This window comes from Schistosoma mansoni, chromosome 1, assembly GCF_000237925.1.
Source record: "Schistosoma mansoni strain Puerto Rico chromosome 1, complete genome".
Taxonomy (NCBI): domain Eukaryota; kingdom Metazoa; phylum Platyhelminthes; class Trematoda; order Strigeidida; family Schistosomatidae; genus Schistosoma; species Schistosoma mansoni.
Window position 1 is genome coordinate 65180365 of NC_031495.1, and position 26363 is coordinate 65206727.

At 34.7% G+C, this 26363-nt stretch overlaps 1 protein-coding gene across 1 annotated transcript in view; it reads left to right on the top strand.

Annotated features, from left to right (window-relative positions):
• Positions 1-6991: 6991 nt before the first annotated feature.
• Positions 6992-26363, top strand: part of Smp_000780 (hypothetical protein) — a gene marked incomplete at both ends in the record, with an annotated part of 52014 nt that continues 32642 nt past the window's right edge. The window contains 3 exons of the mRNA XM_018795224.1: positions 6992-7604; positions 12353-12397; positions 16340-16354. Coding sequence (XP_018649558.1) covers positions 6992-7604; positions 12353-12397; positions 16340-16354 — 673 coding nt within the window. The remainder of the gene's footprint in view (positions 7605-12352; positions 12398-16339; positions 16355-26363) is intronic.

A 26363-nucleotide genomic window follows, 5' to 3' on the forward strand; every position in this document is an offset into this window, starting at 1 on the left:
TTGTGTTGAATACCAGAAACATTACTTTGGACTTTTAAAGGATCTTTTCCACTTACATATACACGAGTAGACTATTAGTGAAACTAATATAATTTGCTATTACTTTTTTCAATACATATAACAATAAATACCTAAACTCATATGATTGATAGATCATTTGATTTGATGGAACAGTAAAAAATTCAAATGAGTTATCTAAAACTCAAATTATATAATAAACTAATTTCATGATAGTTATTAATTTGAGAACAAATTAATAAACTTATTCCAGAATAACTCCGCCTGTAGCTCTTCTAGCCCAGGTAAAGGAAGAGGGTTGGGCATGGGGTTAGCAACCCCATCCCGTAGAAAAAATAACTCGCTAAAAAAACGCTAACCAGAAGAAGAAATGATTCAAAATATTCCAGAATATTCATATATTCTCTTTTATTATTATCTCTTTGTAAAAAATTCATAAACATTTAACCAACATATCAAAATCCCCTTATTTCTATGGCTTTACTATAAAAAGCTTTAATGAAAAAATCTCTTAATCCATTGAGTATTACATTACCCTAAGGGAGCTTATATATTATTATTATTATTATTATTATTCTCAAGCAAATATATACTCTGGAAGTTATTGAGTGAATTGGACTGTAAAAAGAAAAGGGAGCTTATTCCCTTTTTCTAAGTTTTGATATTTATCTATTTGTTATCACCATAATGACAATAATAATAATTATTACTATCATTATTAACATTGCTATTACTAAATAAAAGTCGCTCGCCATGCCCATTTTTAGAAAAAAAAGATCATGATTTTATCGAATCATTTAAAAGATAAAAAATGAAATGGTTTACTTTTGATAACTATTTATATAGTTGAGATCATGAGTCAATTGAAACTAGATCACCATGGAAAACCTGGAAGCACTGGACGGCCGTTTCGTCCTATTGTGGAACTCTTCAGCAGTACGCATCCAGGATCCTGACTCGCCAGATTCGAACCCAGTTTCGCGCGCGAACACTTAACGACTAGACAACTGAGTCGGCATCTGATGGTGTTAATATCTAACTTAAACCAATCCACGAAATTGAGCAACCATTCACCAATATCTTCAGTGAGTTAATATCTCCCAACAGACCTGGTCGAATTCCACTGGTTAGTGCTTCTCACTAGGACTCCAGGCAATACCTCATGGAGCCAGTCACTAGTCTAGCTTCAATTGACTTATGATCTCAACTATATAAAATTACTAAAATCTCCAAGGAAACCCCTTCTGATAATAACTATTTACTTTATTTAATTCTCCTTTTTTTTTTCTTTAAAAAGGGAAAACAAAAACAGATGTTAACAAAATGGAAGATGAATTGTACTTTCATTTTTATAATTTTTACATAATTTCAGAAATGAATATATGTATATTTATTTTAATTAGAGTAGAGAGTTTCGGGAACACAGGTAAATGTTAGTAGTTTACATCACCGATTGATTTTAGTTCAACAGCTATTAAAAAACAGGGGGAATAGAACTATTGATGTATCGTACTGTGGTACACGCTTTATCAGTACATATCCTGAAGCCTTGTAGAGTTTAAATCCTGGACCTTAAGGAGTCTCAATGAGTGCCGAAATTTCCAACTGCTGAATTGATATCTTCTGCTACTAGCATTAAACAATTACCCAATAGTAATTAACTTTGAATGTAAATTCCCGGTATTCTAGGAAAAGAAATAAGAAGTTAAAAATGTAAATCATTGAATGACTTTAACAAAAAAACAATCAGAACTTTAAAGTAAAGATTCTAGTGAGAAGCAGTAACCAGTGGAGTTCAACCTTGTCTGTTGGGAGATATCAACTCACTGAAGACATTTGTGAAATGATTGCTTAACTTCGTGGATTGGTTGAAGTTAGACATTAACACCATCAGATGCCGGCTCAGTGGTCTATCGGTTAAGTGCTCACTCACGAGACTGGTAGGTCCTGGGTTCGAGTCTCGCGAGGTGGGATCTTGAATGCGCACTGCTGAGGAGTTCCATTATAGGAACAAACGGCCGTCCAGTGCTTCCAGGTTTTCCATGGTGGTCTAGCTTCAATTGACTCACGCTTTCAACTATGAAAATACTAAATCTCCACAAAACCCCTTCTGATAATTAATACAATTTATTCAATTTACTCTCCGTTCAATTTTCACATTGATTTGTTCACCGTAAAAAAAAATTGAACAACTAATCCTGAAGAAATGAAATGTAATTTCCACTGTTTTTGTCTTTTCAATTGTCAGAAAACACTAATACTCTCATGGTACAATCATATCTCATTATTAATGATTACTATTATTATTATTATTGTCATTTAATCATCTCTTTAAAGGTTACTATTAGTATATTTGATTGAATGGTTAAAGTAAAAGGTTTTTGTTTTTAAAATGTCAAAACTAATGAATCATATTCACTGTAAGGTTTAATAAAAGTTAGTTAACATTTCGATGATATCCAGCTGTTTTGATATTTTTCGAGAGATGATAGTTTAGATTTCATTCATTTCATGTGATTTCATTGATCTGTTTGGTCAGTAAATATACATCAGCTGTTCAGTAATTGGAGGTAATCGGTAAGCAACGAATTCTGAGCTTAAGTTTCAAGTTAGTTTGCTCTCTCCTTGTAATTCGAACCGATAACACTCACATTCTGGGATGTTACCACTAAATCATCGCCCGAATAACTCAGTGGTAAGGTCTCAAATTGTGACATCGGACGACAGAAGACCGGAAAAGCCATTTCCTTCAATGTTAGCATCGGTTTGCTGACGAATGCCAATCATCATAAATCCTAGATCTGGGGATTTCGGCCAATCGCATAATATCAAAACACAGTGCATGCAATGTGAAGCCACATAGGATAGTGGTTAAATAACATTGTGTTTGGTAGACTTAGACCATCATAAATGAACTAGACAAGCATGACATGTTTACTAATCATTAGTCGGCAAATATATACATTACCAGTATATATATTGTTCATCTATCTCTAGAAACGGTGATGATTATTTACTAAATAAAATACTAAAGGAGTTTTTGGGTTTCCTTTTTCTTTCAAAAGCCTTAAATGTAGCTATTTGCAGCAATAATGTCGCAGAAACGACAATCAGTTACTGAAGACGTTTGTTGAGATTTGTGACACTGCATCCAATCTACTCGCTCGTTGGAAAATTGATATAATTTTTTAAGTGATTTACAGGCTTTCATACCATATTGAAAACGGAAAAAAATATTTGAATGATCAATTACTGTCAATATATTTAGCTTGTTGTCTTACAATTATCGATTCATGATTATTGTATTATAGTAGCTCCTATACAACATACATTTATTACTTATGATCGAACTAATCAGTTTTAGTCAGTGCTGATAGACTATGAATCCTACTACCAGGACAAGGAAATCTATTTCGTCATATATCAAGTCTTGAGGACCTATAAAATGTTATAAGACTATTTCTTACCGAAATAGCAGGTCAACTCGACGAAAATAAATTTAGGTTTGCGAAGGAAATACTTTTAAATGCTTTGTTTGCTCTGCTCAAAAGTGGAGTCATTTCACTCAGTTTGTAATCAGTTTTGTCAGTTGCATACTATAGAACGTTTATTCAAACTTTATAAGCTTTTTCTTGTTGCTTTCTGCGAAGTACTCATCCTTGTTAATTCACTGGATATTATCATCACATTACCACAGTAATTCCGACAACATTTTTCACAGTTCACTTACTTTTTCTGAGCTAGGTTATGTAATCATAAATTTTGTGTTGTTCTTGTAGACACATTCATCAACACAAACTTCCTTTAGTAGTTGACTATTAGAATTCCTCCACCAAAATCATCCTCCTAATCTACAAATCTTCTTTACCATTCCAACAGCATCTATTATCTATCATAATCATAAGGTTTCACTCGACTAATTATAACTTCTTGCTTTGCAGTAACTTTCCTTATTCATTTTTATGTGACGTTTTAGCTTTACCAATGACACATTTTGTAAATATTTTAAGCATAATTGATGTTCCATTCACTATATTTAATTTATGATTGAATTATAACGTTTATATGTATACTGTAGTACAGTTCTTCTTAGAATGCCCTGGTACGGCCGAGAGTGGGGAGAGTCCGCTCTTCCTCTCGATATGCTCTCACATGGCCACGCGTATACAGCCTCTGCCAGGGAAGTCCTACTCACTGCCTTCTCGTGGCCACAGTGTTGTTTACGAAAGTGTGAGGACGAAAAGCGAATGTCCAGCGCTTTAGCCGGGTTGGTGGACACAGAGGGTCCACCTAGGGGAGTTGGAAAACCCTGATTTCAAATTAATGGTGCACATGGGCTCCAGTATCCTGATGGAACGAATGGCGTATGAACCTGTTGTTGTTCACCGGCTACCATGGGACTGCATCTCCTCACGATGTTCCACTACTTTGTGGACCAGACCTTTAAGTCAAAGACTTCGAGTGTAGCCACTCAAGAAAACCACCTGCTTCAGTTTGAGCACCTGAGCAGTATCACAGCCCTCACACAAATCAAATGAGATTTGTGCGGCGCGTATGTATCTGGTACCCCCTTGTACTAATATTTATGTGTTTAAATAAATAAATAAATAAATAAAATTAATGAATAGAATCTAAAGTCAATGTTCTTGAAAATAATTTGACGCTAAAATACCTCCCTTGTTTTTGAACAGAATGATTTCATTTGTTATTCTAAATCGATGATTCTCATTGGTATGCATGTTTTGTTTCTAAGAGACATTGATAAGTTGTTTTTTTAATTATGTAGGTGAACATTTACGATAATATGTTGTATTTTGTTTGGTATTTTTCTTCGCATTACGTTTCTTTTTGATGCATCAAATTAGAAAAGTCATTAATCAAAATAAGAATGCACTCTTTTCAGTTTTCACTCCATGAATTTTTATTGTCTACTACTTTGGAGGTCTGTTCTTGTACATGGACATACACATGTTTATCAATAGAATCCTGTTGTTTTTTTTGTCAAATTGCACATGATTGACTACGTTAGATGCGTAAAATATTCATTTGTTTACAGCGTATTGAATTGTGTGAGGATTTTTTTCGATGTTCCTTAAGTGTTATATTTAGCATTTTAGAGCGTTTGTCCGTTTATTCACCATATTTGTGCTACATGTAAGTGTAATTTTTGATGGGGAATTCATTTAAATCATGTAAAGCCATCTACATATGTTTTACCTCAACTTACTAGATGCAAAATAGCTTACAAAGTGGAAGTTAGAGCTTAAAATTAAATCCTTAGTAAAATTTAAACTCAAATGCAGTATTCACTCACTACGTAAACGGAAGACGTCAGATAATGCACACACACTGAACGCTGAGAAGTAGATGTGCTACAAATCTACAGACACATGTCCTGTTCCACCCGCCTACCAGCATTCTCCATCCAACCCTGTCCTGGGCAATCCTTCCCAATTCTTTCCAATTAACATTCATCCTTTTCATATCTGCTCCTATTTCCCGACGTAATGTGTTCTTTGGCCTTCAACTTTTCCGCTTCCCTTCCGGATTTCAAGTTAGGGATTGCCTCGTGATGCAGTTTGGTGATTTCCTCAATATATGTCCTATCCACTTTCAACGTCTATTCCTAATTTCCTCCTCAGCTGGAAGCTGGTTTGTCCTCTCCCATAAAAGGCTGTTGCTGATAGTATCTGGCCAGTGAATGTTGAGCATTTTGCGTAGACAACTGTTTATGAATACTTCTTCTCCACGTTTCAGCTCCGTACAGTAGGACTGTCTTGACGTTCGTATTGAAGATTCTCACTTTGATATTGGTTGAGAGTTGTTTTGAGCACTTCGTTATGATTGATTGCAGCCTCTTATAGAACTGATCTTTATTGTTGTCGTCGCTATCATTGGTGGATGCATAACGTTTGATAATATTCATTGTGATCCCCTCCTTCTTTGTTTTGAAAGATGCTTTGATAATTCAGACTCCCATCCTATGAGTGCATTTCATGCTTCTCTAGACAGCATAAGAGTACCTTCCTGAGTGTGTGAAGTATTTTCCTCTTCGTAACCGGAGTACGGTAGCATCTCTCCCGTATCTAGCCTTTGCTGTCCAACTTGGGTCCAATGAGTTTCACTGATTCCTAGTACCGCCAATTTGTATCTCCTCGTTGCCGTTGCTATTTGATTGGTCTTCCCGGTCTCCCACATTGTTCGGACGTTCCATGTAGCTATAAAAATTGTTGCTCTGGTTGTTAGAAAGGGCATCGGCCTCGTGACTTCCTAAAAATCTCGGCTTTCATCATGAGGCGTCCTAATTCTTCCTTCAACTCAGAGGACAGAGTTTAAATGGTTTAATTTGTTTAATTTTGTTGAGGTTTTTCTTAGCAAGATTTTTATTCTACGGTATTGGGTTGCTGACTCCATGCTCAGCCCTCTTCCTTTTTCCCAGACTTGAACCATCTGTAACTCTAGAAGAGCTACAGGTGGAGTTTTATGATAGCTAGTCAATGTTTAATCACTGTTGATAGTTATGTCTTTTGTTTAATACCAAACCATGCACTTTTTATTTTTGGAATTTTAGCTCTTGATTATTTTTTGAACCCATTGTAAAGTCTCTCCAGTTATTGGTCTTCTTTCATTCCACTGTAAACAATTGTGTCAAATTAAAAATCCTTACAATTTATCAACTTTTCTTCATTAGGGGTGCTGAGTATTTTTCCAATCACGATCATTTTAATAGTAGTACCAACTTTTTTATAACACTGTTGATTTTGTCAAAAAGATGTAAAAAACTTAGTCATGGTCATTACTCACTAGCATATGCATCATGATACTATGGTCTAGCGTACTGGGATAAACCGGATTTGATCAATCATTATTTATACAATTATTTCTCCTTATTGTGCATTTTACCTTTTCTCACTATTTTCAATAAAACTCATATTTCTGTATATAACTTCTACCTTTTTATAAGGAACATGGCATGGGACCAGTAACAATTGATACTTTACTATCTACTACACCTGGACAAACTATATCACCTAATTCATTTACACCATCAGCATGTGAACGACGTATCTGTCCACCAGGTGTTGATTATGGTCGTCAATATCCTATATCTTATCTTCAATTAGCAGAACAAGGTTTTACAGCTATAATGAGTAGTGAAGAATTAAATCCAAATATGAGTAATGAAAATATTGGTCATCGATCTAGATCATTAGCAAGATCTAATAATTTCAGTTCATCACATTATACACCAAGTCATCAACATGTATCAAGAAGAGATGTAGTTAGATCAGCGACAAGTAATTCTATGCCGTTCCGACGTTTAAATGATACTGAATTACAAAAGCAAGTAAATGGATGTAGCCCATCTAAATTACCAAGTTATAGTGGTACATCAATATCTGTTGGAGTGTCGAACACACCGATCTCACTAACAGGTCGACCTAAACGTGATATGTATGTTCGACAACGTCAACTTTCACCTGGTTCCAGTTCTCTTGGGTCTGGTCTTATGGGTTTCCGTCGTTCAGAACGAATGAATTCATCTACATTACCACCAGGCTTAGAAAATATTCGCCAATCAACAGGTTAGTTAGACATCAACTGAATATCAGTTCTTTCCTTTACTTCAAAGAAACAAAAAAGTGTTAATTATTTCTATTTTTCAGAATTAGTATATTTGTGAATTAGGCATTTACTATTTTAAGGTATAGATTAAAAGCTGCAAATCGTAATCAGTTTTTGTGGAAATTACCTTAGGAATATACAGTTCTTATTTTTCTCTTGATTATCGTATATCAATCATTAGTTTTGTCTTCGTATTTGCATTGTCTTCTTATTTCCATATGTATTCATTTTTGGTTGTTACTGTATATTCTGCGCTGCTAATGGATGCGTTTGATTATTCAACAGGAATTACATTGGTTTACATTGGTTGTGAAACATGCCCTTTTAACAAAGACGACATTCGTAGTTTACTAGTTTTCGGTTGTAAATCCCTTCGAGGCATTACTCAGGTATATCATAACTACTGAGTGAGGAACATTGGGACTAAACATAGCACATATTTTCCAGGTTCTAAGTTGCTCACAACTGACTGACATACGTAAATTGTCCAGTTTTTGAAGTTGGAAGCAAATTCAGAACATATTTGTCTCGAGAAATCTACAACAGATTTTGTTGAATTAAACCTTAATTGAATTGTTTTGAACGACAATAAAGTCCTCACCATTAAATTGGCGTCTAGTTTTGCTGAACTCATTCAAAGTCAAATGAGTTAGACAGCAATTTACCTTTTGGTTATTTTTTCGTTGAATAGACAAGTATTGCATAATATTAATTATTAGAAGGGGTTTTGTGGAGATTTAGTATTTTCATAGTTGAAAGCGTGAGTCAATTGAAGCTAGACCACCATGGAGAACCTGGAAGCACTGGACGGCCGTTGTACGGGATCGTGGATGCGCACTGCTGAGGAGTCCCATAATAGGACGAAACGGCCGTCCAGTGTTTCCAGGTTTTCCATGGTGGTCTAGCTTCAATTGACTCACGCTTTCAACTATGAAAAATACCAAATCTCCACAAAATCCCCTTCTGATAATTAATATAATCATATGCTCACTAGTGACTTCGAGAAGTATATCTAGGAGCTCTAGTGAGAAGCAGTGACCAGTGGAGTTCAAATCGACGTCTGTTGTGAGATAGGAACTCACTGAAGACAATTGGTGAATGGTTGCTCAACTTCGTGGATCAGTTGAAGTTAGACATTAACACCGTTGGATGCCAGCTCAGTGGTCTATCGGTTGAGGGCTTCGGCTCGAGACTGGTAGGTGCTGGGTTCGAAACTCGCGAGAGCGGGTTCGTGGATGCGCACTGCAGGAGTCCCATAATAGGACGAAACGGCCGTCCAGTGTTTCCAGGTCTTCCATGGTGGTCTAGCTTCAATTGACTCACGCTTTCAACTATGAAAAATACCAAATCTCCACAAAATCCCCTTCTGATAATTAATATAATCATATGCTCACTAGTGACTTCGAGAAGTATATCTAGGAGCTCTAGTGAGAAGCAGTGACCAGTGGAGTTCAAATCGACGTCTGTTGTGAGATAGGAACTCACTGAAGACAATTGGTGAATGGTTGCTCAACTTCGTGGATCAGTTGAAGTTAGACATTAACACCGTTGGATGCCAGCTCAGTGGTCTATCGGTTGAGGGCTTCGGCTCGAGACTGGTAGGTGCTGGGTTCGAAACTCGCGAGAGCGGGTTCGTGGATGCGCACTGCTGAGGAGTCCCATAATAGGACGAAACGGCCGTCCAGTGTTTCCAGGTCTTCCATGGTGGTCTAGCTTCAATTGACTCACGCTTTCAACTATGAAAATATTGCATAAAACATTTAGAATGATTAGTTTAAATCCTGGATACAGAGTTTAATATTTAATTGCAATTCATGTGATAGATTTGTATTTTATTACTACTACCTGTCTTCAAAAATTTCTGGTGTAATATTCTTTCATTACATTAGTTATTTGTTCGAGAATACTTTAGGTTGCTAATCAATTCCAAATGTTTGTTTATCAACTAAATCCTAGTTTGATTTTAATCGATAAGCTTTATGTTTCGTTTTGGTTTTTCTAAAAAAAAAACTTTTCAGACAGACGCCACTTCTTATTGAACAACAATCGAAAATATTTTATTTCACCAATCCTTTAATAATGTTTAGGTCGGACCACATTTTATTGCGTAATATTAACTACCTATACGGATTATACCTAGAATTTCTTCTTTAATACATGGAATTTGAAGAACTAAATCGTCAACTTGGTTTAATGTTTTGATAGGTGTCAGTATTTCATTCAAATAGTCGTGATGAATAATTGGGAAGACATTTGAATTTGTTTAATGGTTCATTTAACAACCACTTTCTGTGAAAGTAGTATACGAACTCATTCTTCGTAGTCACTTTATGGGTTATAACTAAGTTTCTGTGTTTTGTCCTAACATTTACATATTTTAGTTAACTGCCAACACTTTTGATTTTGCTCACTGTTCACAAACACTGTAAGAACGGTGTTTAATTCCATTAGGTGAGGACCATTGCCTCATTACATTTCCTTTCTGACAATGCTCCTCAATATATTATTGATATTTCTACATTTGACCGTCGATATGTCTTTTAGTATGCACATCAGAATGTCTTATAGTTTTTTGTTTATTCAACTGTTAAATGAAGCTACGCATAACTAACTATAACTGGTCATTTATTTAATGAATTAGCTTAGTGGAGTAACTGCCTAAAGGTTAAATCCCTCAACTTTCGTCAGAAAATTCACAGTTTTGAACCCTATTCAGTCCAATTTGGTTCGCGAAGACGGATGATATCACTGATCTTTGTTCCTTAAGTGTGGCTCTGAGCGGAATATACAAACCTGTATTCCATAAATGACTTTATTGTTATCTCTCCACTTACAATTCTTAAACATCTCTTTGTTGAATATCTGAATACCTATACGGTGAACATGATTAAGATATCTCACTGCATAAATAGGGTTAATCTAATGGTAGCAGTTAAATTTTATATGCAGAATTGTCTTGTTTACAGCATAATACATGAGTACAATAAAATAGGTAGTGTAATCGCAGGTTAGATACAGAACAAATGTCTGAGGTCATTAAAACCCTTTCTGAAGTGGATTATTCGTTAATCATTAGTCTTTTCGGGGTATCATGGGAGCTGATATATATATATATATATATATATAATAAAACTTATAGGTTTAAAAGAAATATGATGTTAAGCTGTAGAACAATGAATTCACAAACTGGAGGCTCATGTTAAATCAATCATAAGCAATGGATAAAATTAGATTTTATAAATTGCATTGATCCATCTTCCTATGGATGATAATCTAATATCCTGTGTAACTTCTATTTCACACTTACGTACATCATATACTAGAAAAATTCTAGTGTAATTAATGTTTTGAATATCTGCAAATTATTACAATTCAAGAGTTTACAAAAAAGGCAATAAAAGTTAAGCTACGTATTACTTCCTTACGCCTGTTACTCTCAATGGAGCATAGGCCACCGACCAGCATCCTCCAACCCACTCTGTCCTGGGCCTTCTTTTCTAGTTCTTCGCCTATAGCTCCTCCGGAGGCTACTGCCGGTCCCATGCCCGGGTAAAGGATGAGGGTTGGGCATGGGGTTAGCGACCCCATCCCGTAGAAAACCAACTCGCTATAAAAACGGTAACCAGAAAAAATTATTCAAGCTACGTATACCGAAGGATAATATTTTTTTCCGAGTATTTTAATGAAAAATCTCATCCATTTCTTAAATAATAATAACATGATAGTGTTTTGGTACGTGTTCCATACTTAATAAGTTTATTATCACTACAATTTCTTTTTTCATTCAACTATAACTATTACAAACGATCATTTTGGCATAAATTAGCGATCGTGTGATCAAATAAGATGATGAATACAGTTTAGAAAGTTGTGCTATATTCTTATAGATGATAATAGATTGGTTAATCTTTTGCACTAGATGATCATATGATTGTATGAATCGTGACTTCATACTTTGGTGGTATACTGCGTTTTCGTTTGATAGGTTTGATGCGATTTTCATCCGTAACTTTTGGTGTTATGTCGCCTGTGTTTAAAGCTTCAACAGTGATTTTATTCTAATCAAGTTTTAACCATCATTTGAACATGCTATTCTCGTTAAAAATGTATACACATTTTAGAAGAATTACTGAAAACGATTGAACTTAGTTCGTTTCATTAATTGTGATCATATTAGCGGATGAGTTCAAAATTACTCCCAGTTTTTTATTTATTTACTGGTATAACAGTATCTAAGCTATAAATTTCCTCCCTCTTAGGTTGTTGTACTTGGTCATTGGCGGGATATTTTGCATTTTGAACTAGTTCTCAGCCTCAGTATGTTGTTTCAAACGACATTTTTTTTAAAAAAATTTATCTTATTTGTTATCTATTAAGCAACACACTATTACTCACTTAACCCTAAACAAGCCTAGTTGTCCTCTATCTTCTTACTGGTTAATGAGTTGAATTCCTTTCAGTATTAGTAGTTTTCAGTAATTATTTGATTTAACTTTCAATTTTCAGAATATTTACTATAAATTTTTGTATTTGTGGAATTTCCTTAGTCTTATTCTCGCATCATAATACAAGTCCGTATTTTAATGTAATATTGGAAACATCGTATGACACCCATTAAATAATACCTATTCTTTATGTAATCAGTGATAGAGAAGTATTTTTCGGTTTCCTTTGAGAAATTTTTTTGTTCAATTCCTATTCCTTTTAGGTCGTTATTCCTGCCGATCTACTCCGAATGTAACTGGAAAACGTGGTATGTGTCATTATCATTATTTCATCCTTTCAAATATTAATGTAAATGTGCACCTTAAGTTTTTATACTAACTTCACCTAGTGTTTTAACGTTGTCTTTCTGTCATCCTTGAAACAAAAATACTCATATCCTGACTCGGTAACTTGAAATACTAACGCTTATTGGCCCACCCAAAATCCCTCTGGATGGAGAACACAACTCCATCAAAATCATCCACCTGAACTACAAATCTCCACCATCCCTCTCTGCCGTACATTTCGATCAGAGCGTGAGAAAACAAACCCAATGTACATTTTAATACGTTGACTCAAAGACTTAAATCTTTATATGTATTTATATCCCACCGTATACCTAACCAGGTCATTTTCGGTGACAACTGGAATTACAAGTTTATAATTAATTTACAACAGTTTGGGAAAATGGAAGGATGTAACAACAGTTAATAAGTCAACCAATTAAGAGAAAATTAAAAAAAATTGTGTGCTGATTGTTTAAGGGGTACATATTAAAAATATAAACACTAATCTCCTAAAAAGAATAGTTTCGAACGTTTGTCATTCTCGTTCATTCGTCTCTTCACCACAGTTTTACACACTAAATCATTATAATTCAAATCAATTCACTTTTATGGATAAAAAGCAGACAATATATCATGTATCATAAATATGTGTTGGAATCTGAAGCTGAATGGAACATGTTTCTTATGATGAAAACATCCTTTCAACATATTCAAAGCTTTGTCTTCTTTGTGAAAGTTTGACCAGTACTACCATATTTCGTTTTCGGAATATCGTTATGTATTGAGAAAGGAAATATAAGATAATATAGAATAGATGGATTATGGCTAGCAGCGGAATTTAGGACACATGTTTTGTACAATTTGGTTCGTTATACAACTTAAACCCACTGAACATATAACGATAAAGACTGGTCGAAATTCAGTCTTGAATATCCATCACAGGACAACTCAAACTCTTTTACGATGTAAACCGATCCTAAAATTGATCTTTTTTCAATGTATTTAATCTCTTTAATTGATATAGGAAAACAATAAATCTCTAACGAATTCACGAAGAAAGTCCCCCCCCCCTATGTATGATGAGAATAAATTTTTATTTCAACGAATTTTCTTTTACTATGTTGGAAATAAGAAAATATTTGTTTGTTTGATTTATTAATATAAGGATAGGTTGATATGCACTTATATAAACAATCAAAGTTTGAATTCATTAGCACACATACATCTAAACACATTTATACACAAACTGTGTGTGCATTCATATTCCTCTTTAGGTACTGCTGAGTCACGAACATGTACACTCCCAATAAACGATGAGAATTATATATCTTGAACAAACACACACACACACACATACGAATACACATACTAGGTTTATTGGGCAAATTTACTCATTTTACCAATGACTTTCCAATAGTACAGATATATAAGTCTTATATATAATTAGTGTTTTTTGGTCAGATACTATTACGCTAAGCAATGAAATATTTACTGTTATCATCATTATTAACTCATAAATTACTTCTTTTTAATGCATCTTATCTCCTATTTTATTCGTTACTATCATCTCCCACTCACTGTCTTCCCTCCTCACCTCACTCTACCAACTCTTTCCGATCTTCTTTCTCCATATATGTATCAAAATATGGTTCATCGCTTTTTCCCTCCAACTTCTTATCCGATTATCTATAGAATAGTGTGTATACATAATTAATAATTTCAGTTTGTGTATGAACGAAGGTGGTTAGATTTATTTATTTATTTATTTACTATGTATTTGATATTCCATGTATACGTATGTGTTTCTGTGTGTGTGTGCATGTTTGTATGCTGTATTCTTGCCGACAAACTGTACTCTTCCTTTCTCTCTTTACTTGATTTCATTTTATGCATTTCTTTGTCGTCTTCACCCTCCACTTTCATCTTGTTATGCATGGATAAATGAGAGTTCACGATTCTTTGTGTTGTTATTAGAGAGATAAATCCATTTAAGATATTACTATTATTCTTATTATTACTAGTAACAAGTATATAAACTAAAATCAATTATATAATGATTAGTATATTTTATTTATCAAAACTAAATATTTAACTGTAATTACACTTGTGTTCTTTTTTTGGGGGGGGATTTAAGTATCCTAATCCATTAATCATGTTGATTGGAGTACTTAATAAGTTTTGGTTTTATTTTAAGTGGTCAGTTTGAATTCGAAATTGTATTAAAATTATAGGTAGATATTTTAAATCATTTAGAGAATTTTTCATAGTTGAAATCATGAGTCAATTGAAGCTAGACCATCATGGAAAACCTGGAAGCACTGCTTGACGACCGTTTCGTCCTATTATGGGACTCCTCAGCAGTGCGCATCCAATGATGAAATAAATTTTCGAAAGATTGTTGTGATATTGTCTATCGATGAAGTGAAATAATCACTATAATAATCTCGGGAGAAGTTTCTAAGGATGTTAAATGTACTTCGGTAGCTAAGTTGAAAACGTACTCGAACGACCAATTGGTCAACCATTGAATTCTAGAAACTACTGACCAGATTTATTATCCTCAGCTTGTAAATACACGGTTCCGCTCAAGATTAAAATCTAGAACTCTCATAAGAATTCATAACATCTGGACTTGACTTACTGCGAGATGAAATACTTGCGAACCAGTGGGTGACATTACATAATGTTTTCACCATATCATTAACTTAAAAAAATGTTCATAGGTTAAAGTCATCCGATTATAATTCAGTAAATAATTAGTAGTTTGTTTACCAGAAGATTTTCAGACACTGTATATGGTTCTTGTGGGATTGAGAACATGGTACAGTGTAGAATCTCAATTTTCAATTACACCTTGTCTACCACTGACCGTTCATTCGATGTCATCAGAATTATTAAAACTAGAAATGTAATTTATCAGTCTTTAGTAAAAAAAAACCAATGAAGAGCATAAACATGATGTAGAATAGACAAGTATTATTTCTATTTGAGTTTGTTTTCATATTGAGTAATCGATCAGATGTTCTTTTCACCTCTGAAGAGGGTTTTTTTAATACCTCATTATGGAATTTGGTCTATTTTACTCTTTTGATAGTTTCTGACGGTTACTCATTTTAAAGTTTGTTGAGTTGTCGATTGTCTTTAGATATGATTATCTTAGTATGGTTATGTTTACTCGTTGCTTCTTTTAGAGTCGTTAAGTGTGATTTATTTTCAGGCGGTAGATTAAATAGAGCGGTAAATAGACGCATTGTACTATTTAAAAAATTGTTAACTCATTGGAATTGGTGCTTTGATTCTGTTAAGTAGTAGTAATAGTGGGTTACATCGCGGAGTGACTTAGTATGTATAGCTCCTGAACAGTTCGCATTCAGGACTCCTCATGTGAGAATCGAACCCAAGACCTGCAGTCCCGCGCGTGAACGCCTGACCTGTAGATCAGAATCACCATCCAACGGTGTCTCCTCAGCAGTGCGCACCCACGAACCCGCTGAGGAGTCCCATAATAGGACGAAACGGCCGTCCAGTGTTTCCAGGTTTTCCATGGTGGTCTAGCTTCAATTGACTCCATGCTTTCAACTATGAAACATACTAAGTCTCCACAAAACCCCTTTTGATAATTAATGATTGTGCTTAGAATTTATTTGTTTGTTTGTCTTTTTTCTTAATAACAACTGAACTTTTGTAGTAGGTCTCCATCTACGCATCTACATTTTATCTATTTACAAATTACATGAATAATAATAGTTTTGTCTACAAATTGACATAGATAGTATTACTCGTAAACAGTTTAATGTGTATTGTTTTTTTTTTGGAACTTGATTATTCACTGTTTTTTTTGTTTGGTTTAGTTTTTCATCTTATACTTTTTCTTTTATTTTCATATCACCATGGTGAATATTGGAAACCTACAATTTACATAGGAATGACTCAGTTAGGTGAGTTCGATTTTTAATTTATCAAAATACATTTTACGTTTATTTTTTCAATGCTTGGTTGCAAAAAAATGTGTATATATATAAGCCTATATGTGTACGAATTTATTTGTCTACTAATTGTGTTATTTGTCTAACCTTTTCACAGATTGCCTTGATAATATTTTCTTCTTTTCACAATTAAGGTTGTCTTGGTTGTTGTTTATTGATATATGAATATGAAATTAGAAGGGGTTTATGTGGAGATTCCAGTACTTTTCATAGTTGAAATCATGAGTCAATTGAAGCTTGACCACCATGGAAAACCTGGAAGCACTAGACGGCTCACTAGTGACTGACTTCAAGATACATGTCCTGGAGTTCTAGTGAGAAGCAGTGACCAGTGGAGTTCTACCAAGTCTGTTGTAGAAATATCAACTCACTGAAGACAATTGGTGAACTGTTGCTCAACTTCGTGGATCAGTTGAAGTTAGACACTAACACCGTTGGATGCCAGCTCAGTGGTCAATCGGTTAAGTGCTCCGGCGCGAAACTGGTAGGTTCTGGGTTCAAATCTCGCGAGTGCGGGGTCGTGGATGCTCACTGCTGAGGAGTCCCATAATGAGACGAAACGGCCACCCAGTGCTTCCAGGTTTTCCATAGTGGTCTAGCTTCAATTGACTGATGATTTCAACTATGAAAATCAAAATAACATGAAAATGTTGTGTTTCAATAAAATGTAATCAGAATTCCAAATAAATTCCAATAGAATGCATCTCACTCTACTATTCCTAGTTCAAGTTGTCTGTTTCAACACCTTATTAATGATTAGATTTTACACGGCTTTTCGAATCCCTTACCACCAATAATCTTCGGAAAGTTAATATATTCCAACTTTAAAAAAAACGGATTGTTCTTACAATTTTTCGATTATTACTTTCATTTGTAGTTCAACTACTTCACTCACTTCTAGATTTTATATGGGTCAAAATAAGTGGTTTAATTGTATCATAGCTATTCATTTGCAATTCACAAGTATATATGTTTAATTGTTTGTAATTAAATAAGTATTTCTACTTTTCTGTTTTTCAACTTGGATATTTTAAACATATGCTGGTAGGATAGAAACTTTGTGGAGGTTTTTGAATACGGAGTTACTTCGGATCGTATACTGACTTTAGTTGTTAGACAGTCATTAAAATTCTGGAGGTCACTTTAAGTTTAAAACTTTAACTGCCGAACGCAGACATTAATGGTTTAAAAGTAACATGCTCAGTCGTGAGGTCCGAAAATCTTTGATTCAGTCTTTGAATGGATCATGAACATTCACTGTGTGTTTAGGTGCATACTTAATTTTTCCCCAAAGTTTTTCCGTAATGTAATCTATTATTTCCCCACAAACACCCCATATTTTGTTTTTTAAAATTCATTTATCGAATCTATTTGCATTTTTTAAATTCACAGCGGTCAGTGAACAGTCCATTTCTAATGAAAGTAACAATTTCGTTCTTATTTTGATCATTTCTTTTAAATTAAGCTGAAACATTTGTTTAAGCCTTCTAATCATTTGGAGTTATAAGACTTTTTATTGTTTCCGAATTGAGTACTCTCTCTCTCTCTCTCTGTTGAAAAATGAATATATCTGTAAATCTTGTATCAGACGTTTCAACCCTGAGGACTCACGTTCTCGCCAGGACTCGAACATAGGACTTCGAAGAGGGGCCTTCACCTTAAGACTACTATATATATATTAACAGTCATGATAACGTCATAATAAAGGTTACCATATTCAGTCATATATATGATAACAATACAAGATTGCATGATATCTTCAAGATACTCGTTAGCATACAGGAGTTTAAGACTAACGCACTAATTAATCTATAGTCTGTAAATAAATCCGTCGAAAAATTCTTTATCTACTTGATTTCTTTTGAACTGAAACCGTCACTTGTTTCGTTAAAAAATAGTACAAACCTACATAAATTATCAGTATTTCTGCATTGTTACGAGAGAACGTTTTTAACGAAATGGTAGCTGTGATACTTCATACTCCCAGGACGTATACTGAAACGTGGAAATACAGTATGAAGATGAGTATATATATGTTTTTGATAACAATTTTTTACAACCATGTAAGCAAATTAATCGTTTCTTTTAAATAGTATTTATTTATTATTTACGTACAGGATTACGAGACATGTAAAAACATTGTTTGCTACCACCACTACTATTATTTTTTTTTATTCTTATCATTCACGTTTGTTTCATGTTCCAATTTGAACAACACTTATCTGAAATATTTTATTACCCTTCTTTCTGGTGTCACAAAATTCTACAGTAATAGTTATCATCATAGTCCAGTCGAAAATCTTTTTAGAACTATGTAACTTAGAAATAAATTCATTCTTACTTTAACACTAATGCATTTTTCCCACATACTTTTGGTAATCTCTAGATATTTCTCTAGTTTTTTTCTTTTCTTTGCTTCACTTCAATTTATTTCTACGTTTGAATACAGTTATTGTAATTCATTGATAAATTGTAAAGTGGTTAGTATGAATTTGCTTCCGAGATGGTGGTGAAGATTTGTAGCTCAGGCGGATGTTTTCAGTCAGTCAGTCAGTCAGCCACAACGTAGGACCAGGCACAATTATGCATCGGTCTGAGTTGCCATACCTCATAAGCACAAGATGAACACCGAATTCATAGAAGTAGCTAATTTGATGGTGGTAATATATAAAAGAAAGATCGTATATAAGGATATAGTGCAGGAAAAAAGACAGATATGAAGCAATTATAATCTCACGGTTTGAGGGAAGATAAAGAGTGTGTACACCTACGTCATTGTGATCGATCCTGAGCCATGTCACTAGGAGTCTCCAACCATTGGTTAAGATAGTCACGCGGACCCCAACCAAGTAGTCTGCATCTGCCAACATGGCTAAGACTAGAAGTTAGTGACTTCAAGCACTGATGCCATGTTTTGGTTTGGCCGCCCCTAACTCTCTTCTAACCACCCCAAACACTAGTCAGTATTGCGCGTCGCGGCAATCGGTGTTCACGCATACGTAACACTGTGTTCCGCCTATCATTGTAAACGCCTGGGCTGAGAGCAGATAAGAGTCTCATCTTTTGCCGAGATTGTCTCGCTTACACTTGACTTCTTAATTCCGGTTTCTTTTTTTAGTCTAAAGAGTTGTCTGGTGTTGCCTACAGGCGCTGCCTCTTCCATCTCTTTTGCTTTCGTTGCCCACCACTGCTCACGATCGTTCCTTAGACTTTTGGTTAACCTAGATCTGATCTGCTTTCGCTCCCCATCGCGTTCAGAGTTTGATGGGATGAGTTTACGAGAATCCATCAGTACAATAAACTTGGAAGAAGTCCATTGGCTTTTTGGAACCTTTTGGTTTAAATTACTAATTGATGCGACTGCTGTTTCCACAGCTGTTCATATATCTTTCCAAGCAATATCTGGGTCAGCTTCGTTTTCAGAACTGTCAAAATGTGAACTTAGTTGTTCTTGGAACTTATTTTTGGTTTTCTCGTCACGCAGTTCAATCCTAATGGGTCTTCTTAGTATAGTTTTTTTGTGTCCAGTGAGGTGCAAACAAACGCGTGCTCGAATTAAAGCATGATCAGAGTCTAAATATGTATTTCAAAACGAGCGACAGTCTTCCATTGAGCCTCTTTAACGATGACTGATGAAAATATGGTCTATTTGAGTCCATCGTTGGTTTGGTGCCGGTCAGCACATAGGCGACTGTTAACGGGGACCCACTCTAATAGTGCTTGTTATGCTCTCGTATTAAGTGCTATGCTTACACCTGCAAGTCCACGAGAACTAGTCATCGGGTCGCCAGATACACGGATGGTGTATCTCGTCGGCGAGGTGAGGTCAAGTGGATGACCACACTGGGATCCTGTATGCGTGTTTCGGAGACACAGCATACATCAATCGTACGAGATTCCAGGGTTTTAGCCAATGAGGCCTGTTGTAGTGAAGTCGGCCAACGTACGAAGGCTTCAATGTGTAGTTTGGCGCGAGGTTTTAGTAGACCTAGGACAGTGTTTTCCTCAGTAGAATCGTTGGCTATGGTGACACCTGAAAAGGAAGCCGAAAGAGGAAGTTTAGTGTTGAAAGTCGAGGTAGGAGGAATAATAGGAATTGAAGGAGTTTGGTTATGAATGTAATGACCTTGAGTGCTAGAGGTATGAGGGAAGTAATCACTTCCCGGTTGCCCACACCGTGAAAGGGTTCTTCTAGAGGTACCTGAAAAGGAAATTGGATTAGAGGTGGTCTTAGTGACCTGAAAGCGTAACCGAAGTGCTCAAGGGACAACTGCTTAAGTACGGTCACACAAGACCTTTTTGTGGGTAATTTTTCTGTTAGCTCCGTACTTGTTGGGACTTAACCGACAGAGACAGAAATCTGTGGGATAAAGTGAGGTGTGCATTCTTAGGGTCGATCATTTGTAACTACACCCCTCCTTGTGCGAAGGCAGCATCTCCGAAGATGCTGGTTGTCTGAAGGAAACACTTTACTGTCGTCACACCTCTTTACAATCAGCAGTAGGACTTCGCCTTTGGACCTTGGGTTTGCTGCTTTTAGTCTTACCGCTCTTCAACCGACCTGCCTCGCATGGTAAGACCTTGAGGAACGATTGTTCTAGTCAGTATAACTCGATTGGTTCACCACGATAGGCAAGCCCGACCACCACGTCAAGGTAACAGCAGTGGTCGGGGGCAGGTGATTTAGTTGGAGTTTTGTTATTGGAGCTGGATGGTTTGATCGTGGTGCTTTCATTGTTATTCTCCACAGCCAAATCATCCAGATCAAAGGAAAAATCTCCGCCCAGGAATTCGCTTCATCTTGGGAAAAGATATAACTTTATCATTAACTAACACTAGCTGTTGAAAATTTGAAGGTTAAGGATCACTAGACAAGTGATTCATTGTAATTGAAAACATTTTCTAATATGATGTGGTTTTATACGAGAATGAATTTCAGTTAGTAGTATGTAACAATTACATAATCTATGACTAGTTAGCTCTCAGTAAAAGTTTTAGGCTGAAGCATTTGTTATAAATTTTAAGGTTATTTATCTTTACTGATTCTTTATTTCGGTTGATATTCAAGGAGAAGGTACATAGTTCAGAAATTTATTCTCTTCTCCTATTTTTCAATTATTATCTAATTAGACTGAATTGTTAATAGAAACTGCTTTAATTAAATTAATTAATTAATCATTTTCGCTCAAATGATTTAAAATTATCCAATTCCTTTTTTATTGCTCTTGTGGTTGCGATTTTCTTTCCACCGTTGGTTCTTGTTATTTGTGTAATTCCTCTTCAGAGGTTTTTAGTCTTTTGTGTGTCTGTATATTATCACATCTCAATTCAATCTAATGTGTGTTTTGTCATGTTCAGTAATATTAAATCAAATTACCACCATATCTGTTATTTTATTACTTACTTAATTACGCCTGTTACTCCCAATGGAACATAGGCCACCTATCAGCTTCCTCTAACCCACTCTGTCCTGGGCCTTCTTTCCTAGTTCTATTCAGTTTTTGTTCATTCTTCTCATGTCTGTCTCTATTTCTCGGCGTAATGTGTTCTTTGGTCTCCTCTTCTCCTTTGGCCTTCAGGATTCCATGTGAGGGCTTGCCTTGTGACGCAATTGGGTGATTTCCTCAACGCGTGCCCTGTCCACTTCCAGCGCATCTTCCTGATTTCTTCTTCCGCTGGAATCTGGTTTGTTCTCTCCCACAGTAACTTGTTGTTAATAGTGTCTGGCCATCGGATCCGAAGTATCTTGCGTAGACAACTGTTAATAAACACTTGTATCTTCTGGATGATGGCTTTCGTAGTTCTCCACGTCTCCACCTCATACAGTAGAACTGTCTTGACATTTTTATTGTATCGTCTAATTTATTTCAACCTAATGAATGTTTTTTTTGTTTAACACTCGTCAACAGTGCCGTTTATCGTTTGTTCTCTTGAATCATCATTTTATCATGTTACAATTTGGTTTTGATTGTATATCTATGATAGACTTACGGAGTTAGTGATACAATATAGAGGATACGTTTTCAATTACTTAGTCGAGTTTAGTTTAGTCGACCGATAAAATTGTCCTTTTTTAAGACTGTCTTTTAATACTAAAACCATTTTAAAAAGTAGCTTTATTTGTGAAAATTTTTCGGTATAATAAATATGATTTTTTTCAGTTCTTGCGTATATACTACTCATCACGAAAACGTAGTGTGACTAATGTTAATCAACATGAACTATCATTGTTTGAAAAGGGTCTTGATTTCAATATGAACAGACTACGACTTTTTGCTTCTGAAATTGTTCGGTTGATCGAACCTGCTTTAAATAATGTTCTGGATGATCAAACGAATTCAGTGAGGATTAAGATCTCAGTTGCGTTATTAAATCAAAAACCGAATATACCTAATCTATCTAAAGAAGATATTTATGCTCTAAAACAGCTACGTAAAGACAGAAAAATTGTTATTATTAAGGCAGACAAACGAAACACCACTGTTGTTGCGAATAATCCTGATTATGAAATAAAAGTTAACGAATATCTCCACCTTACGAAAAAATTATGAATAACAAATGTAGAGCCACTTTAAATAGGTTGAGAGCCGTTTCTTCCTAGTATTCGACTCCTTAGCAGTGCTTCCAGGTTTTCAATGAAGGTCTAGCTTAAATTGACTCATGAATTCAACTATTAAAAATTACTACAATTTCCACAAACCCTTGTTGTAATAATTACCTGAATATGTTAAACAATTGGCTGTTTATTTTGTTTATTTAGGATAATTTTATGTAATCAGTTTTGACCAATACTACTTTTGATTTTGAGAGCAAGTGATTCTACTCGTCCACATAAATTGAAGTATGTAGAGCAGAATTTCATTCTTCTGTCCATTGAATGAACGTGCAATCATTCAACCACTAATCTACTGCATGTACATTCCTTTTGTTTTTGAATCGTATATCTTAGTGACTGATAGATGAATATGGGTTACAGGTTACATTCCATTTGTTCTACTTGTTAGCTAGGTTCACTTTTATTCTAGTCTTATTTACTTAAAATTGATCCATTTTACAGCCCTCTAAATAGTCCTAAAAAAGTTTGGTGACTTACTGAAGTTAAACCATATGACGTTTATATGAACTTCTGTTACTATGTAAAACTCTTATTTGAAACCTTTTGTACTTGGAATGATAATATCTTAATAGCCTTTAAAAAAACAAAGGTTATAATAAAAGAAACATGAATATGAATAATTAAGTTATTTAACAATCATACAATAGGAAATATACGTATCATATTGGTCCATAAATAGTCCTCAAAGTTACCACTTACAATTCTCCTCGGAATATGACAGATGTACATACGTGCAGATCCTACGTCGTAACCGACTGGCTATGATCAGTAATACTCTGACTTAAATATGGAGCCATTGGTACTAAACTTGACTGTAATAATCTGATTCATTCATTTTATGTTACTTTAATTTTTGTCGTATTCTATGCATTTTATGCAATAGAAATTTGAAACAAAGGGATCGGGAACTGACTCATTTGTTTTTCATGAATTCATATAATATTGATTATTGAAGTTATATATCCTCTTGTTGATAGCATCTCAACGAAAAATTGTCAACTGCAAAAACTCAAACTTGAAAAAAACTGTGCCTCTCATAGTATACAGATCTGTTTGTAGAAGGTAACGTTACAGTCTAAAGCTAAATGTTTTATTGACTAAACAATAATTTTGCGTAATATATCATTTATACTTACTAAGTCTATAGATTTTCCTTTCCAGTCAACATGGAATCAATTCTCTATTTTGTTTTCTCATTATCTTCACTGTTCTTCTCTATCATTTGTATCATTTGTCTCCGACTATTTTTTCAATGAAGAACTTTTTGGTTTCACAATATCCTGCCGTCGTCGTTCCTCTTTCTTTACTGTATTCATTTGTATCAACTCATAACAGTAAGCAGAAGGTTACAATAATGATAATTGCTTTGTTTAATTGGATTTCATATTCATTGCCAACTTATATTCTTGCTTTATTTTCCTCTCTCTCTCACTCTCTCCCTTTCTTGTTATACAATTAACAAAGTTATCCATGGTGAAAATTAAATTTTAAAGTTGAAAAAAAAGGAACCTTTTGGCTTTGGATAAATTCAGTTCCAATTCGTCATATTAAAAGTAAAATAATAAATCAAAAAATGGATATCTGAATTGTTCTTTTTTTCCTCCCCTACTTCTGGTCAATTTTGTTTTTCTTCATATTTCTAGTTTTTTTAATTTTTGTTTCTATGACCAGAATTTACTCTTGTTTTTCTTCTTCTTCTTAATCTCTTTACTTACTGATTTCTTTTTTTCCCTTCCTGTCTTATTGTTTTATATGAGATTTCAACTGTCAAATCTTATTCACTGATTAATCATTACTGAGACGTTTGTCATTTATTCTGCAGAAAAAAAAAGGTTCTAGATAGTTTTGTCAAATGTACATCAATTCACATTTATGAAAAGGTTGACACAATTGTGAATAGATTATAATGAATGTATGTTTTTAAGAGACCAGTTTTTGCATTTGCATTTGCATTGCAATTAACGTAATGGGAAGAGAAAGAAAAAAAAGTAGTGTAGAATGCTGACGCATATAATAATTATAGGATAAAGGACATTGTTAAGGTGTTTTAACTATCACTTGAATGGGAATACATTTTCTGTGGGTATTAATGTATCACTGATAAAGATAAATATAGGAAAAACAGCATTTTTGCAACATTGGATAATGATTTTCGGAATGGGACATACTACCTACACTACAAGTTTGGCATGGTTTCATAACAATAAAGTTCTGGATGAGTTAACCAAAAAAGATGTTCATGTTATTGTTTATTAGTGTTATTGAATGACATTTTATTCTATTTCTTTATTTGTTATGACTATGTTACTATACGATGTGACATGGCTTAGAATCAGTCAAAATTTGGAAATATACGTTCACAGGTTATCTTCTCTTAAATTCTCAGTTTCAAAACAATTTTTTGCCTTTTAACTCGTTTACTATTTCTTTGCTGTCAACGATACTACTACTGCTTCCAATACGTCGGTTTTCATCTCACTGAGTTGAAACGCTTAGACACTTAAACTTGGTATTTATAACAAGTTAAATTGTAATCCTTCAATCTGTAAACAGTGTAAGTTGAATTTTTTAAAAACCAATAATCATCAAGCAGATCATCAGCTAAATTATTTAGATATTTGATTTTAAAAGCAACAGGTATCAAGTTCAAACACACTCTCTACCTAGTTCTGTTTTAATCACTAGCTATTTTCATTAGACCTCAGGTAAATAAAGTAACTGAAAGCCCATAGTACATAAACATATGCTTGATAAATGAGTACTATTGTAAACGATAGAGTGATTTATTTCATGTCCAGTAACTGTTTTGTGTAACGCTACTAAGAACGGAGAATTTATGTTCATGTTTTATTGCGGACTATATGCAGTATCTAAACCAACTGATAACTACATTGAATTTCCTAAAAGACAATTTTTAATCAGTAGAACAGTAATTCAATATTAACGACATCCAAATTCTAGGCACTAAGTCACTAGTTCGAACCCTGTTTCACCTTAAGTTTGCACTACCCCATTGTGCCACTAGCTCTCACACTTGAAATCAGGTTTAAAACAGCGTACACGAATCTGTATCTGATAAATGAGTCCGTAATGAATTATAAAATGGAGACGAAATGGTCTGTCAGCAAAGACGGATAGCGATTAGCAGTGGAATCCGAGGACGCGCGAATACTTCGTCATATTTGGGACTAGTCAGCTCGGATGTACTTGCATTTCAGAGTTGATGTTCACTAGAACCCAGTACCCTCGCTTCACACGCCATCGCGTTATCCACTCGCCCACTGAGTCCTGATAGCCCCTAGACTGTGCGATGGGGTGAAGTTTAAATTCATTTGGTATTGTTTG